The sequence below is a fragment of the Neofelis nebulosa genome, chromosome 9 (genome assembly GCF_028018385.1).
Source record: "Neofelis nebulosa isolate mNeoNeb1 chromosome 9, mNeoNeb1.pri, whole genome shotgun sequence".
Lineage (NCBI taxonomy): Eukaryota > Metazoa > Chordata > Mammalia > Carnivora > Felidae > Neofelis > Neofelis nebulosa.
The window spans coordinates 86,434,699-86,452,082 of NC_080790.1; the positions used below are offsets into that span (position 1 = coordinate 86,434,699).

Here is a 17,384-nt window from a genome sequence, read left to right on the forward strand (position 1 = left end):
ATGTTTATTTTTTGAGAAAGTGAGACAGAGTGTGAGCAGGGGAGGGGCAGAGAGAGAGGGAGACACAGAATCCAAAGCAGGCTCGAGGCTCTGAGCTGTCAGCACAGAGCCTGATGTGGGGATTGAACTCATGAACCGTGAGATCATGACCTGAGCCAAAGTCGGTTGCTTAACCGACTGAGCCACCCAGGTGCCCCAAAGCTTGAAAGAATTCTTAACAAAAGCAAAAGCTCTCAAAGTTTTCACTCAATGAGCCTCACTTGCAGATCGTACAACAAAGAGCACTGCTTTTTCTCCATCTGGTCTGTGCTGCCCAGAGAGGGACACGTGCAGACTCAGACCCTGGGTGAACGCTGAGATCTCTCCACGCTGCAGTTAGCATGCTACGCACATTCAGCCCTGCTAGCTTAGCAGTTCTTAATATCCACTCATCAAATTACATGTACCAACCTGGTTGTTTTCAGATTTTTCCTCTAAATTCTGCAGTATTTTTCTTCTTCTTTTACTTTGAGAGAGAGAGAGAGAGAGAGAGAGAGAGAGAGAGAGAAAGAGAGAGACAGACAGAGAGACAGAGAGAGGAAGGCCGAGTCGGGGAGGGGCATAGAGGGAGAGAGAGAATCCTGAGCAGACTCCTTGCTGTCCGCACCGATCCCAACTCGGGGCTTGAACCCATGAACTGTGAGATCATGACCTGAGCTGAAATCAAGAGTCGGATGCTTAACCGACTGAGCCACCCAGGTGCCCCCCTACAGTATTTTTCTTAGCAATTCAATAATACACATGCAAAGCAGAAAGCCAATCTTTAGAACTACAAGTGGGTTTCAATATTTTATTAAAATAGCATATATTTAACCACCGTTAACCAAGAATACATTAACTTTGTCCCCCCACCCCCACCCCAAATACGCAGCACAACACAGTAGTGATTCTGAATATCCTTGATCGTGATAACCAACAGAAGTATTTCAAAGTCAAGTTTGCAACTAAAAACGAGACCTTGGAAAAATTCTGAATTAAAAGAAACATAAAGCCCTCAAACAGAATTCTTTTATCTGCCTGAGGAATAAATGCCGGTGTGCCACCCAACTGACAACACTGCTTAAGTTTGCTTTTTTTTTCTTTATGCATAGTACAACGTCTCATTTATAAGTACCCACTTTTATAAATAAAATTGGCATTTTTCACCCCATTTAATGTTCCTTTTCAGCTTCACAAAGAAACCAGTAAATAAAACTGTCAACGACAGTCACAACATATGCTCTCGTAGCAAGATAAAAAACGTGAAAATACGCAAAGATGCATCTACGCTATTTTACATAAAAAGACAGATTTTAAAAAGTGCAAGGCAAAATTTGCAGTTTTTTGAGGGGAGTTTTTAGGCACATCCATTTCTTTAAAGCAAGCTTCAGAATGAAATTCCAGTTTGTTCTTCATGACACCTGTTTTAAGTCTTTCCTTTAAAAAAAAAAAAAAAAGAAGAAGAAGAAAAGAAAAAAAAATACATCCCATCAAGTGTGAAACAGGGAGTCTCCCGTCCCGAGAAGTGAGGTTTTCAGTTATGGCGTGTCCGTCCTTTTTTTATCCTTGCGGGCTTTGGTTTGGGGATGTATTGATTATTTGCCTGGTACTCAAGTTCTTTGCGGAAGTAGTGGATAGCTTTGTTTAAACCTTCCTCCAGCGGGACCTGTTTAAAGAGAAAGAGAACAGGAGACAAGGTCACTGTCAAGAAACAGCCTACCTTCCTGGGGAAGCAGGAAGGAAGTGCTGACATGGAGTCTGCCCTCTGGAGGCACACTCACAGCACCGTGCCACCACCCTGGATGCTGCTTTCACGGATTCAGCCACGGGCGTGTGCAAGTTTACAAGAGCAGGCTACGTCGTGGGCTCCCATTTCCCCCCGTAACAGAAGACAACACATGAAAGGAGAAGCCATGCAATAGCCTGGAGAAAACCCTACATCTTGTCTGCCCAACCACGCCAGCGCCCAAGAAAACCACCACGGGCCTTTGTCAACAGGGCAGCGTCGGGCCCGCGCACTCACCACGGGCTCCCATGCCAGCATCATCTTCGCTTTTCTGATGTCAGGTTTTCTTTTCTGTGGGTCATCCTGGGCTTCGGAGAGAAACTGAATCTCACTTCCACTTCCTGAATTGTTGCAAAAAAAAGAAAGGTAAGAGAATCACAAACCACTCTGGGTGTGACTTCTGCTATACGCCTCAAAGCAAAATCCCATCTGTGCACTGAATAAGGGAGCACATCGCAGAACACATTTCTCACGGAGTCACTGAGCCACGTGAGGAACTGTACCTCTGGTCCTACGAGAGCTTGGTGAGAGGCGGTTACTCTGCCTCCACAGGCCTGAGAGGAAGGACAGGGCCTGTTCTAGCTGCCAGCTCCAGGGCAGACCAGCCACCATCAGCGAACATAGCAGGCATGCCCACAGGGTCTGACTCCGAAGTAAGTAAAAATGGTGAATGGGGAGTGTGGTCATCTGTGATGCCGATGGCCCCAGTGAGCCACATCTGAGGCATTCATGTGCCGCAGGAGCGCCTCGCTGGAATTGGGCCGGCTGTCAACTCGTTTAACCAAGTAGAGTGCAGGAGGAATGACCGTGGGCCAGTCCCGGGCTGATGCCTTATGGAAGGCCTGACCATTTATGCACCTGCAGGTGTGAGCTCTGAGCCAACACATAAGCTGTCCAGCTACCCTGCTGGGGAGATCACATGCAGAAGGACAGAGAACCTGGCTTGTCCCACATCCTAGCAGGGCCCCTTCCCTGCTGGCCAGCAGAATGAAGCCATACCAGGGGCCATCGGCAAGACCTGCAGAAGAAACCCCCAGCGGAGGCCAGCCCCGATCACAGATTCGTGAACAAACAGGATGGTTGTTGTTTTAAGCCTCTGCAGTTTGGGCTGGTGTACTTACTACTCAGCCTTTCACAGAACCACAGAGGATCTTGTCAAAATGCAGATTCTTATCCAGAAGACATGGGTGGTGTGTGTGATTCTCCACTTCTAACAAGTATCCCATGGGCCCCACTTGGGGTAGAGGTTCTGAATGGTCTAGATCCCAGACAAGCTGTTATCTGAGTACATCCCTTCCCTACTTGGGTAGAGATGGGCAGACCCAGAGTGGGAAGGCAGGGGGAATAGAGCTAGGGGAGGCAACTGGGGCTGTGAGATCCTGCAATTTACGTCTGAGGAAGGTCAGCTCCCGTCCTGTACAACTGTCTGGAGCTGATTAGAACATGCTGGTAGATGACAGCCCCATGCCAGGAAGGACAGCCCTGAAGAATCAGCACACCTAAGTGTGGGGTCTGAACAGGCAAGGCACTTCAGAACATCCTATGTTAGGCTTACCCCAGGTCTAACCACTCCAACCTAGTTGTGTCTTGACTCAAATTTCTCGATCAACTATGGAAAACAGACAGCCCCTACGAGCCAGACTTCCCAGAGCTCCAGTAAGCGTGCCGAAGTGAGGACAGGCTTGCCCAGTGCACACTTGCAGCCCAAGGGCTGGCTGAAGATACACGAGCTTCTTACAGCTTTTAGAGTACGCCCTTGACTGGGGCTACTCCCAGTGTCTACGCTGCCTCCAGTGGGTGATGGCCGGGTTGGCCAGAGCTGTAAAGAGCTTGAAATCGCCAACAGGTTCTGTCAGAAACATGCAAGCTGGTGTCGCTCCCTCTTGGACCTCCAAAATCCCCTTCTCATCACTGTCAGTGATGACTGTTTGGACATCAAACAATTGTCACCTGTGCAGCGCTCCACCAGAACCGTGTCTTGAGCCCTGGGAACAAGCGCTTCCTCCTGCTCCACCCCGACCTGCTGACGCAGCTGTGACCACAACCCATCTCCTTTCCCACGCCCCTTCGTCTTTATCTTCCCATTACTTAATTAAAGAATCAGAAAACAATTAAGTGTTCCTGATAAAGTTCTGCTTTTTATCCAATTCAATTAGCTTGTATTAATTACACATTTTTTAGTCAAGGTGTTATTAACTGATAGCGCGAGTGCTGCCAATTTCACTCAGCACGGTGTTTGTCCTACTTACCAACAAGGTTTTTAATTAACTGAGCAAATTCTAGGATTGTGTGTTCTTCTGGGTTCCCCTAAGGAAGAAACGGTTGCTGATTAGAAGTGTAATCCCAACAGCAGAGATCTCTACCACTCAAACTGCATGTACATCTTCAAAGCATCCACGGGCTAACTCTGGCATCTTAGAAAGTCACCAGGCTCCTGCCTCTTCCTGTTTCATCAGGTGCTTAACTGATCGGGATGCTGACTAATCCATCCAGCGAAGTACTAAATTGTACTGAGTACTGCTTTTGTCCTCCAGACTTTGTTAACAAGAACACCCCTCAGCTAGGTCAAGAGCATCTAATAAGGACATACACGTTACCTGGCCTAGAAGACCAGGAGAATTTCTGTATCTAATGTTACTATAACTGCGTTGTCACTTTGCATAAAAGTTTGGTGCTGCAAATTAGCTCTCCCAAGACAATATATTTCCCTCTGGATGCACTGTGTTAACAACTTCAGTAATAATGGATTTGCAAACTTGCACAAGGAAGCTGTAACAGAAATGAAATGCACTCATGGATAAGGGCTCTGGGCAAGCCAGAGGGAAAGACTTGATGTGGTTTATAAAGTGAGCTTGCTTTTGGGGGCTTTAAGGAAAATCATTTTCTCCTTTCTTTTCTTCCCTCACACATGACAGCAGCCACTGTCCTCCTTCCTTTCCTATTCCTGCTACTATCTATTTAGAGTGCACACGCACAAGCAGGGATGGGGGTGGAGAGAGAGAGAGAGAGAGAGAGAGAGAGGGAGAGAGGGAAAGAGGGAGAGAGGGAGAGAGAGAATTCTAAGCAGGCTCTGTGCTGTCAGCACAGAATCCGACCCAGGGCTTGAACCCACAAACCATAAAATCATGACCTGAGCTGAAAGACTTGCACGCTTAACCAAATGAGCCACCCAGGTGCCCCCCAATTCTGCTACTTTCATTTGTCACCTCCTCTCCATCATAAGAGACCACCATCAAGTTTGGCAATTTCATATCCTAAATACGCTGCACTCTCAACTTCCTGGTCTGGTCAAAGCTGGAAGGAAAGAGAGGCAGGAAGGGACCCTGGTCTTACATATGAGCACAAAGGAAGGACTAATTAGCAGAGTGGAGTGATAGGAACTTGGGAGGGAGGGGCCCTGTCTATGTCAGGACTACTGGCAGACATTTTTCAGACTTCAGGGAAGACAGGTTTCTATAAGAGATGGAAGTTCCCAGATGGCCCTGTGCAAAGCCACATAACCCCCAGAAAAAAAGAAGGAAGGAGCCGGGTATCTAAGACAAGATTGGTTACTTTAGGAGGGCGATAACTGACAACATGCACATTTTAAAGGGTCTGGAGCAAAAACCCAGGATGAGGGTGGCATGGCCTTTAAAGTATCAGGTAAGCAAATGCTCAAAAGACACTGAGGCTCACAAGACGTGTCTCATTCTATTTTTAACTTCACGTTTCTTCAAAAGTGCATGAAGGTAGCCCTACGTAGGCCCTTGCAGCAACTGGCCCCCATGATCGGTCAACAGCCAGACAAGGGAGTGACGTCTCCATGTCTCCTGTTTGGTCAGAATTCCCTCCAAACTCAGGGAGACAGGAACTCTACAGCTTGACTGCTGGTTACAAAGAAAAGTACAAGGAAAGGTTTTTGAGGGAAGTGGTTTCAAGAAATAAGCAGGCATGACCACTCCTGTGCAGGAAGCAGGAAGAGGTGGTTTGGGAGAAGCACCTGAAACAGACTCCAAGTCTTGTCAAGGTGAGGCCATGGCTCCAAAGAAGCTACTGTCAGGGGCCATAGGCAGAACATCTTGAATGATGGACAGTATACACTGGACAAGATAGAATGAGGGTGTCTGGGTGGCCAGTTGGTTCAAGTGTCCAACTTCGGCTCAGGTCATGATTTACGGTTTATGGGTTCGAGCCCCATGTTGGGCTCTGTGCCGACAGCTTAGAGCCTGGAGCCTGCTTCAGATTTTGTATCTCCCTCTCTCTCTGCCCCTCCCCTGTGCGCTCTCTCTCTCTCTCTCTCTCTCTCTCAAAAATAAACATTGAAAAAAAATTAAACAAGATGGAATGAAGCCATTCAGAAGACAGTAAGCAAGAGGGTAGGGGGACTCCAGACATGAACATGAACTCTGGCTGAGAGCTGGGGAGGAGACTCAGAGGGTCTGACCTTGCCCTCCAAATGCTTGGAAAGCTACCACACTGTAGAGCCATCAGACTAGCTGTGAATGGCCCCCATGATGGGAAGTAAGGCCAGTGGGTAGCTCACAGTCACAGACACCAAGATTATAGTTCCAAATATAAGGAAACTCTTCCTGCCAATGAAGTGCTCTGAAGGGAAGCACGTTCACCAAGCAGAAAACCGTGGGGCAAAACCACCTTCTGATCCCTCTAACAGAGAGACTCTGGGACCATGGGAAGCAATGAAGGAAGAAGCAACAAAGGTGCTCGGGGCAATCAGTTGAACTACAGATGTGATGAGAAACTGGGAAACTTTAACAACTTCTGTGATCTGACTCTCACTTAACAATGTCTTACAGAGAGTAGATTTATTATGTCAAACAACGGAGAAAGGAATGCACACAAAAAAATGTCCATCTACAGCCACAAAGGCTGTCACACATTTTTAGACCCAGGCCATTCAGGATGACAGAGGTGGGTGTTGTTGTTGTTGTTGTTTTATTAAAAAAAATTTTTTAACATTTATTTTTGAGAAATAGAGCGTGAGCGGGGGAGGAGCAGACAGAGAGGGAGACACAGAATCCGAAGCAGGCTCTAGGCTCTGAGCTGTCATGACAGCACACAGCCCGCCTCTGGGCTCGAACCCATAAACTGTCCGATCATGACCTGAGCCGAAGGCAGACGCTTAACTGACTGAGCCACCCAGGCGCCCATGAAGGTGGGTGAGCGTTTATCATGCCATTCATCCATGCCTGCAGACATTTTACTCCTTTGCAAACTCTTACTTTGTTTTGTGTTTATTTTTTCCTCTGTTATTCAGCAGGCAATACACACGTATGGCCTACGTGTGCTGCTGGGAAATATAGCACAGCCTGCTGCCCTGCATGGTTTTACAAAAGCACGGAACTCTAACATGACCTGGGGGGCATGGAAGGGGCGGACGTACTCACCAGGTTGACAGGGCTGCTGACGTTGCTGTTCATGAGAGCCACGAGGCCATTCACCAGATCGCTGGAAAAGACGGGAAGGCAGGGTCAGGCGTCGCCTGCTATGGTGCCCAGGTGCCCTGCAGACCCACCCCATCTCCCGGAAGAAAACCAAAACCCAAATGGAAAACCAACAGTCAAAAACAAAATCCTGCAAATCAGCAGCGTTGAGAATGCTGTACTCATGGATGATGACATGATGTCTGGGATTCGCTGTGTGGGGGACAGACGGCTAAACAGGATGGAAGCTGACTGATGGACCTACGTGCTCTACTTCTGTATATTTCTGGAACACTTCAACGATTAAGCAATAAAAATAAAATAGGCGTACACCCCCAAAAGATGGTGTTTCTACAGCTTCTGATGAAAAGTCCATGTTTAATGTGAACCATGTAGCTGGTCCATGTGAAAAAGCAATGATTCAAAAAAAAAAAAAAAGACCCATTGAAATGAGAGCACTCCAGTATGTAATTCTCATACTGGCAAATCACAGATAAAGCCAAACAATGCAGGTTGAAATAAACCGGACCACTGCTGCCGCCCCTCAAACTTCACTTTGCCACCTCCCCCCGCCCCCCCTCCCCCAGACTCCTCGCATGGAACGGTCAGGGGATCTGGATGTTTCAGATGGATCGTGACCGACTGGGCCATGAAGGTGAAGAGAAGTAAGCAAACTTTCGCTTACCAAGGTTTGGTTCTTATTTTCAGAGGCTTTAAAGTGTGGCTCTGTTAAAAAAAAGTTACTTCGTAAAAATGACACCTCACTGTGGCACACAAGCACTTGTTCCACGTCTACTTTCATCAGCTGTGCTGCTCAGGAGATGTTTAAAGTTCTGCTCTGGTGATCCAAAGGCAGTCTATGTTGAAACCTTCCCCTCCTCCTCTGTCATTACCAGCAAGGAGCAGGTTGCCAGGGTCAGTTTCCAAAAGAAAACCTGTTTTTGCTTTCCTTTTCATTGGGGAAAAAAAAAAATCTGGGGGGTGGGATATTTAGCAAACTAGTTTCTGAATTTTTGTCTCTGACGATTGAGTATTTTATGTGAACATGCCTAAAGTCCGTTCCACTCTCATAGGTCAAGCTTCATCACGATGGCAGTAATTATTATATTACATCACAACACGTCTCTCATGGCATAGGCCACTACATAACTCGTAAGAAGACGTTAAAAGCTGCCATTCCGTAGCATCCACAATCATTGTTTGAACTGAAGTGGGGTGGGGGAGGGAGGGCCCGCATTAAACTGGAAGGCAACGGACTCGTGCAATCATCCTCGTGGCAGGGACACGCATCTTTTATGTAATAAGTTGGCAACTTTTAAGGTCAAAATTGCACAGATCACACTTTTAACCTGAAGCTCTTTGAAAGTGTCATTTTGACAAAGTGACTTTAAAAAAAAAAAAAAAAAAAAAGCATGACTTTCTTGTGTGAATGAGGCCGTAACCTGACCGTGAAAACATCAGACCCAGTCATGCCAAGATATGAATGTGTATGGTATGATCACCTGGACCTCAGAAACCATGAAATGTCGCTTCAGGGCAACTGTGGATTTTGGAAAGTTAACTTAGTACAGTAAGCACAGACTCAGACGTTGCACATTTTTAACTGCAAAGTAAACAAATTCTCAGTTTCTAAAAAACAGCTTGGTAAAAATAGCAAAACTGTAAGTTATCTGCCTCAGCAGGGTCTTGAATAACAAAAATTGGAAGTCAGGAGAGTGGTGTGCCCGAGCTTGCTACAGCCATCGGAGCACACACCGTGGGCACGTTTGGTCCTGAGCTGGCATGGTGTCGGTATGTGCACCACTGAATTCTTAAAATATTTTAATCACTGGCGGAAGAGGTATGAGGCTATTTTAAATGAATTTTGTATCTGCTGCCTTTGGAATAATGAGCACGGCGAAAAAGATCCAGTTCTAACTGCTCTGTTACTGCACAGTCTCCATGACAGTTCACGAGCTGTCACCGCTGGAGACGTTTGGGGGCCACCGGTGAGGTGGCTCCAGGAAATGCCAGGAACTGCAGGACTCCCTCATAATGTGCACAGACTGGGGGGTGGGCGAAGGCAGGTGGGATGAAAGTGTGTTATTAGGAAAGATGGTGCTCGATACCCAGAGGTCCGATTAAGATGGTCCGGATACAGAAATGTAGCATGATGAATTTTCTCTGAGCACATGGTTCCTGGGGTAAGTGCTTTGAAATGAAAACAATCCTGAAGGAGTGGCTGCTGCAAATTTCCTGGTTAAATCCTTCTTAAGAGTATCTGGGCAACAAAATGTACCAGTTATATTTTACTCCCAGGCTTTGTGTCCTGCTCGGCAAGACACTCAAGGCCAGGGAGGAAAAACAAAAAAACAAAAAAACAAAAAAACAAAACCAACCACTGACCGTGATGTATGTTTATTCATAGCTTTCTTTTAGACTAAATGTGAAAATTAACAAATACTTTCGGGGGAAAAAAAAAATCTATGGTAGTTGTTGTTATTTTTGTTTAAAAGACTTTTTTTTTTTCCTAGAAGTTCTATTTTTCAAAGAGACTTCCACCCAGGACTCTCACATAATCAGACAAAAGTCTATGCGGTTGCTCTGGCCAAGATGGCCCAGACCTGTGCCCGCCCCCCCACCACCCCATCACTGCTGTAGCACCCCTGGGATGGCCTCGGGACACACCAGGAATAGCATTTTCTGAATGACAGGCATCCCAGGGTATTTGCATTGAAAAGTGAAAAATACAGGGTACCCAGATGCAGAGCTGGATTTTATGAAGATTTAGGATATCCGAAACTAATAAAGAACTCATAGTAACCATGTCATGTGGGGAAATATTTTGGTATATCCAACTGTTTATAACTCTCTTCCCAGAACCTAAGCTGCATTTTAAAATGTCACCAACTGAACTGACAAGAAAACTAGACATATGAGGATTAACAAGAAAACAATAAAAATTACCACGTGAGACTATTCAACAAAGTTCTCAAATGTATTTTTTTCCGTTCCAGCATAAAATCTGACATGAGGACAGTCTACCTTATCTTTCCCTTAATGAGGACAGTCTCACCCGCCCCAGAAAGCCACATTTCAAATGGGTCTGATTTCAGCACCTGTGGGTTTGCTGGATGATTAAGGCCATCTCTCCAATTGGTGTGAACCGGAAATCAAGTCGCCCTCAGAACTGGGCAAGTTTCCCTATGAAACACTAGGTGGCAGTAAAAGATTAGCACATGAGTCATAAAAGTCTGGGACTTACTTGCAAAAAAAAAAATTAAAGATTTTAAATGTGGGGCTTGAACTCGCAACGCCAAGGTCAAGAGTCACATGCTCCACCAACTGAGCCAGGCAGGCGCCCCTAGAATTTTAGCTTTTAAACAGAGAACCCCAAGGGCTTTCCATCTGAAAATTAAAACGGACTTTTAACCGAGCCACGACAGTGATGTGAAAATAATTAACGTATAAAACAGACACAGGCTGTTTGGGCCGCACCACCTCTGCCGGAAGCGGCCCAGCTGCCTTACCTGACGTACTGGAATGCTCTCGTCTGCGACCCGGATCCGTACACCTAGGAGGAAAGCAACAGTCAGGCTGCCCGAGAAAACCACACTGCAATGGGAAAACGGGGTTCCTGAGAACTCCAGGGGCACAGACTGACCTCAGAACTGACAGCGGAGGGGCAGTGATGCGACAACTCACTCTGTACTTCAAAATAATGCCCCAACACGAGAACGTGCACACACACACGTCAAGTCTGTCCTCCAGAGTCGGCAGCGGGAGGAGTTGCTTCTACTGCGGTCTTGTGATGGGTCATGGATTACGTTGGGTTCTGGGGCCTCTGCGTCCAGCAGGGTGACGGACACGCATAAACAGTGAGCAGTACATGGAACAGTCCACCCCGACTGCCCATCAGAACAGCTGGTGCTCAGTCAGACCAGTCACAGAATCTCTGGGGAGGAGGCGGCAGGCACCTCGGTATGTTTACAACCAGTTCCCCAAGCGATCCTAATGTGCAGCCAAGTTTGAGAACCACCCAGGAAACTCTGGATAGGAGATAGAGGTGGCGGGAGAGAGGAAGGGGAGGGCTTCAACGCTCCATTTGTGTCCCCTGCACATCGTCATGTCTCTGGGCCTCCACTCGGTTCCTTTCCTCTACCGCTACAGACCCCCTTGTCTAAACGTCCCCTCCTTGTGACACTTCTCTGGCTCGTTCTCCAGGCCAGAATGAACGACTCTGCCCTTGATGCTCAGCCATTCACACCATTCCTCTAGACTCTCTCCGCCACTCACACCAGCTTCCTAGGCTGTGGGCTCCTGGGCACAGGCGCCGTGTCTGACTCACCCATTCCCTGCTGTAGCACACACCACCCGTGCTCCACGAACATGTGCTGAACAGTAACCTTGTAAGCTCTGCAGTTTACAACCGCTTAGAATGAAGAGATGGACACAGAAGGCTCTTTGAAGCACCCCCTACAGTCACAGAGAAGGGAGGAGCCACAGGGCTTTTGTTTGCCTGCTTGTGGTGGGAAGGTGGCAGCGGGGAGGATGAACCGCCTTCTGGGACAGCCTGATTTCCAAGCCGGAACAGAACAACACCGGCACCTCCTGCCACAGGCCGCCTGATGCCAAAGAGGAGCCGGAGGCCAAGAGCACCACAGTCCACACCAGCCTCCTGGCCTTGCTTCCCAACAGGGCTATGCAGGGCTCGGGCCGCCGGACTGGAGAAGCAAATGGGAAGGGACAGGTAAAGGGAGAAAAGCATGCCTCACAGGCACCTGCCTTTTTCTTTCTTTAAAAGGTTTATACCTGAATAAACATTTGCATATACCAACATCAAAGGGGCATCAGATTGACCTACTGGGGCGAAGGCCCTCCCAGTGAGAAAAGCCCAGGGAACTGATTTAGGGAGCTTTCTGTCTACAAGACACAAAACATCGAAGAAAGAGGAGTGCACCTCTCAGAAGCAGACCCACCCTTTCCGGGCAGTTCTGCTTGAACCCAAAGCCTTGGTCTTGCTGGCCCTTCTGCTACATTTGGGCAAGTCAGAAAGGAAGCCTCAGGCCCAGTAAGTAGGAAGTAGAATTGGGAGTGGGGGAGGGCCATCCACTACTGCAATGCTGGCTCGTCCCCTTGGAAATCCACCTCCATCCGAGGGGTCCTGCAGGTGTGACGCCCATAGTATTTTTCGTACAACCTCATTACAGATGGGGTCATGGAAGCTCAGAGCGCTGCAGTGACCGGCATCCAGGAGAGCAAAGTCTACCCTGACTCCAAGTCCGGGGATCTTTTTCCTACCCCACCACATCAGTAATTTCAGAACGGCCTGTAGCTTCAGCTGTCAGTGATGGCCTACCAGTTGGCACTGAGCCATTCTCCCATCTCATTATAATGTGATCCGTTTAAAAGACCCCCCTCAACCCGAGTGACCGCATCCTCGATGCATAGGTTTGCAGATGTGAAAGCCGTACTGTTGGTTGTCGGCCATGTACCTGCTGCTCCCGGCTTGTGGAGTCAACACGGAGGGTGCAGACACTCCTCTCTGCCTGCACCTTCCCGCCGCCCCTGCTCAGGTCCCTGCGACAGCGGGTCAGGTGGTCTGCTGCCACGTGCCGGCAACACGCACAGAAGCCCACTGCACGTGCAGAGCAGCAACGGCCTTCAACGTGCCTGGCTGCAGGCGTGGTCTCTACTCCCACGAGCCCTCCGTCCCCCTGATGGGACCCAGTGCCGCGGGCTGGCTGAGCCAGAGCCAGGGGTAGGTTAAGTGGGCTGCCCGTGTTAGGACTCTGAAGAATCACACCACACGCCTTCTCAACAACAGGAGTTAAGAGAATCGTGATGGTGACGCTCACAAAACGTTGTAAACCCAGAGGGAAAACTCAAGCAAGCTGCGTCTGTTGAGTGTTTCGCACAGTGACCTTGTTCAGAGGGCCCTCCCAGACGGGGCAGGGATGACCAGAGGCCAGGATGTCCTTAGGCACACCTCCCCAGCTGTAGGCACCTGAGTCGGCAGAGGCAGGGCTCAGTCTGTCTCTTTGAGACCCAGAGACAAAAGCCCCTCAGCAGCACCCCCACCGCAGACACCTTCCACTGAGATCCCACTTGATGTCCAAGTGGGGTAGCAACTGGCCCTCGGAAAAGTCCCTGTTACAGAAGGAGGCAATGGGAGGACCCCTATGCCCAGGCTGTGGGAGGAATGCAAGGATCCCGGGGACCCCCACGCACAACTCTCCTGGATCCTGTCAATGATCGACTTTGAAGATGTGCTCCAGTGTGTGCACTTAGTTCAAATGCACTGTGAGCGGTGTCCCCAGACCCTTCTTCCCTTGCATCCTTATAAAGTCCTATTGGATTTAAGTTTCTGTAGAGTATCGTATCCTTCATCTCTGCTTTGGTTTAAATCCGTCTCCCTATATACGTCCCCAGTATTTATTAATACGATGACCTTGAATTCTTGTGTGTACAGTTCACTGTGTGCAACGTGAAGAAATAAAGAAAGGGTGCACGTGGGAGAGAGAAGATGCCCCTCTCCCCAGCAAATACACCCACCCTGACCTCAGAGCACCCGGAGCCCTGCACACCCCCTGGCCCAACCATAAGGCACACCAGGGCAGGCACCGAATCTCACCCACAGTCCTGACAACAAGCAGATAAGCAACAAATGTTACAACATGAACAACCCAGGGCCTGGTGCTGCCGGTGAGTATGGCACAGCTCCCACGGCTGCCTAGTTTTCCTCTACGGGAAGACAGCAGGGCTTTTAGCAGCTCTGGCTTCGCTTCATGGAACGAGAGAAGAGCAAGGAGATTCAGGGTCCTGCTCAGTCTGGTAGCGAGGGCTGTGTGCAGGTCAAAGCAGAATGGAGATTCAGGAATTCCCAAAAGGGAGAGGTAAGCCAGTGGGCGGGGAGGCAGCCAAGAGCACAAGGAGCACTACCAGGGAGCATCACAGGGGAGAGGGGAGGAGCATACTGAACACTGCAGGGGAGCACCACAGGGGAGCACTTTGGGGGAACGCAGCAAACGTGGGGGGCATGAGGAGCACTGCGGGGCGATGGGGGTCATGGGGAGGACAGCCAGGGAGCATGGGGAGCACTATGTAGCGAGCAAAGAGAGTAGCACAGGAAGCACTGCAGGGGAGCACAGAGAGCATGGGGTCATGAGGAACACGCAGGAGTATAGCGAGCTCTGCAGGGGAGCACTAGGGGGAGCATGAAGAGCACCACAAGGAGCTTGTCAGGATAAGGAACACGGGGGGTGGTGGGCGAGGCATGAGGAGCCCTGCGGGGCAGCATGGGGCGCATGCATCAGCCCAAACCCCACTGCTGTGCCTCGTGCCTCTGTCAACGAAGGCCCCAAATCAGAGAGCACTTCCGATACTACACTGTGGATACAAACAGTGTATAAATAAAATGCAGACTTTGGTCTCAGAAGTAGGGTTTCTCCAAAATTTCCCTTTAGAAAAACAGCAAGACTTTTTAAAAGATACAGACTGTGACTCAAACCCCAAATCTTACACATCCAGAAAAAATTAATGTTATCTGCTAGTTGGAATAAATCACAGGAAGGTGGCAAGACAGAATTAAACCCCACTGTGAACATGTGTATAGGTCACATGTGAGCGATCAAGTGCTTAAACTGAATGGTGAACTCAAGTCTCTTCAAAATAAACTTAGTAAGCTAGCCCTCCTCAACTATTTTCTAAACTCAACTATTTTCTAAACTTTCTGAACTGGATTGCAGGATTTTCTGAGCTTCTGTGTGCTCAAACTAGACAGAACAGAGCTTCTGTGCCTGACTCACAGAACTCAGCAAAATATTCCGAGTTACCCTAACAGAGGTCTATGACTCAAGGTGGGGACAGGTCCAAAGAATGGTATTTGCCCAGAGATAAGATAACAAAAGACTTCAGGGAAATAGCAGCTGGAAGGCGGGTGACCACAGTAATCCAGCTTGGAAAAGGGAAGGCAAGATACTAAGCTGCTACAAATGAGATCTTTAGTCTTAGAAAGAACTTGCTGGCAATGAACAGGAAGGGAAAGGATGGTTGTACCTCCTCGTTAAGCAAAGTGTTCCCCAAGATGGGCTGGACAGAGAGTCATGACACATGACCTCCTCCTCCAAGACTTCTCCACAGAGCCATCTGACGAAAGAAGAGAGGCTATCTCAATGGGGCAGCAAAGGACAAAAAGTTTAGCGACTCCATCAAATCACTAAAGGGAAATAGAATGCTGTGTGACAGGAGGGACCAGACACTTCTGAAAAGCCTCCCTGAGGACTCCTGCCACCAGAGGCGCCTAGAAAAGATGGAACGCGGCGTGTTTTGGACTCATCGCAGTCCTGCTCGGCACCAGTCGTCCTGCTGCCGGGTCCCTGGCACAGAAGCTCTGGTGGCGAGGAGACAACACATGAGTTACCACCATCTGCCCACAATAGGTGCTTTCTTGGGCGGGCGAGGACTAGCTTCCCACCTGACACTTGGAGCACTGGCTGCAGCCCAGAAGGCAATCAGTCAAGAAGCTGTTTCTCAGAAAGCTTTTAACAGTTTGCTCTGCAAACAAAGCAGCTCTGATCTCGGGTGTGAACATAGTCAGGGAGGGCAGTGGCTAAAAAAGTTCCGGGAGTGTCCCTGAGGGTGAGGAATTCTCAACCAAGCAGCTGGACTTGAGGGGTCCCCGTGCAGGAACCCGGGGGGCCCAAACAGCAGGCAGAAGGGGAACATGGAGGAGAGGCAGCTTAGCTTTCAGTAACACTAAGCCCACTACTTCCAGAACAAGCCCCAGAGCCCTTGTGCTCATCACAGAGGCAAGCAGCCACTATAAACCCAATCGTTAGCTTGACCAGCACTCATCACACGCCTCCTGGGCACCAGGCACTCTTCTGGCAGCTGGGGACTCGGCCATGAATGAAACTAGATACTGATTCCAGAGCTGACACTTGAGAGGGGATTGGTGGCTGGAAAAATAATACTTCAGTCAGTGATCAGTGCAGGGAAAACAACAGAAAGCATGGTTAGGAGGGGAGAGTGGCAGGTGGGTGTCATTACATATAGAATGGTCCAGATGAGAGGATGATTGAACAAGGAGATGCCTGGAAGGAACGTGCTCCCTGGAAAGGTAGAAGCAAAAAGCTGGGGTTGCAGAGCAGCGGGGCAAAAAGCTGGGGTGTGCAGGGAGGCCCGTGAATCACACTCTCAGCAGGTGAAAGCTCTCGAGCTTCTACTTATCTTTAAAGGATCCCCTGGCTGCTGGGCAGAGAGCCCCCGACAGGGAGAATGAGCGGCTGGAAGGCCAGGGCAATAAACTGGGAGTGTGTGGCATGAGGGCCAGGGGCAGTGACAGAAGAGGTAGACGGGGCCGGATTCTGAATCTCTCTATGGCAAGACCACCAGGCTGTGCCAATGGAGTAAGAAGGAGAGGAGCCAGGGTGTCCACGGCGTGGCCATCTGCAGGCCCCGAGGCTTGGAGCCAGCAGCTGGTAAGTGGGAGGGGGGAGCAGGTGTGTGGCACCCTGAGAAAGGGTTTGGATTCACCTCTCTCCCGCATGTGTGCAGGAAAGTCACCCACAACATGTGTCTTGCCCTGGATCAGGGGGCACATCATCTTGTAACAGGCTCAGCATTTTGTTCTGAATAGGCAGTGGTATAGCCAACGAGCCAAGAAGAAATAGGAGCACCACAGGGAACAGCGATCAAGAGCAGAGGTTCCGGCTCAGACTGGCAGCCGCTGTCCGGCCACATAAGCTTGGCAATTCCTCTAACCTCCATGATTCAGTCTTCCCAGCTGGACAGTGGGCTAATAGAACCTGCGCCCCATACATCTGTCGTGAGCACTGAGTGACTTAATGGAGCTTCAGTCTCCCCATCTGGACAACAGGCTAATAGAATCTGCGTCCCCCACATCTGTCGTGAGCACTGAGTGACTTAATGGAGCTTCAGTCTCCCCATCTGGACAACAGGCTAATAGAATCTGTGTCCCCCACATCTGTCGTGAGCACTGAGTGACTTAATGGATGCAAACATCACTGAATAGGAGACGGTAAATTTACTCTATTGAGAGACAGATGGATGGATACATATGTACACAGAGCTGTAACGTTTCCTCCGGAATCCACTCAGCTGATAAGCAAACCATCCTGCAGTTTTCAGAGTAACCAGACCCTTATCTACCCTGGATG

The 17,384-nt window shown here is 49.1% G+C and overlaps 1 protein-coding gene across 2 annotated transcripts in view; it reads right to left on the reverse strand.

Moving 5' to 3' along the window:
• Positions 1 to 815: 815 nt before the first annotated feature.
• Positions 816 to 17,384, reverse strand: part of UXS1 (UDP-glucuronate decarboxylase 1) — a 96,018-nt gene continuing 79,449 nt past the window's right edge. For both annotated transcript variants that reach the window (XM_058684593.1, XM_058684594.1), the window contains exons 11-15: positions 10,734 to 10,777; positions 7,189 to 7,249; positions 4,054 to 4,111; positions 2,042 to 2,145; positions 816 to 1,684 (exon numbers count right to left, since the gene is read on the reverse strand). In XM_058684593.1, coding sequence (XP_058540576.1) covers positions 1,553 to 1,684; positions 2,042 to 2,145; positions 4,054 to 4,111; positions 7,189 to 7,249; positions 10,734 to 10,777 — 399 coding nt within the window. In that variant the 3' untranslated portion in view covers positions 816 to 1,552. The remainder of the gene's footprint in view (positions 1,685 to 2,041; positions 2,146 to 4,053; positions 4,112 to 7,188; positions 7,250 to 10,733; positions 10,778 to 17,384) is intronic.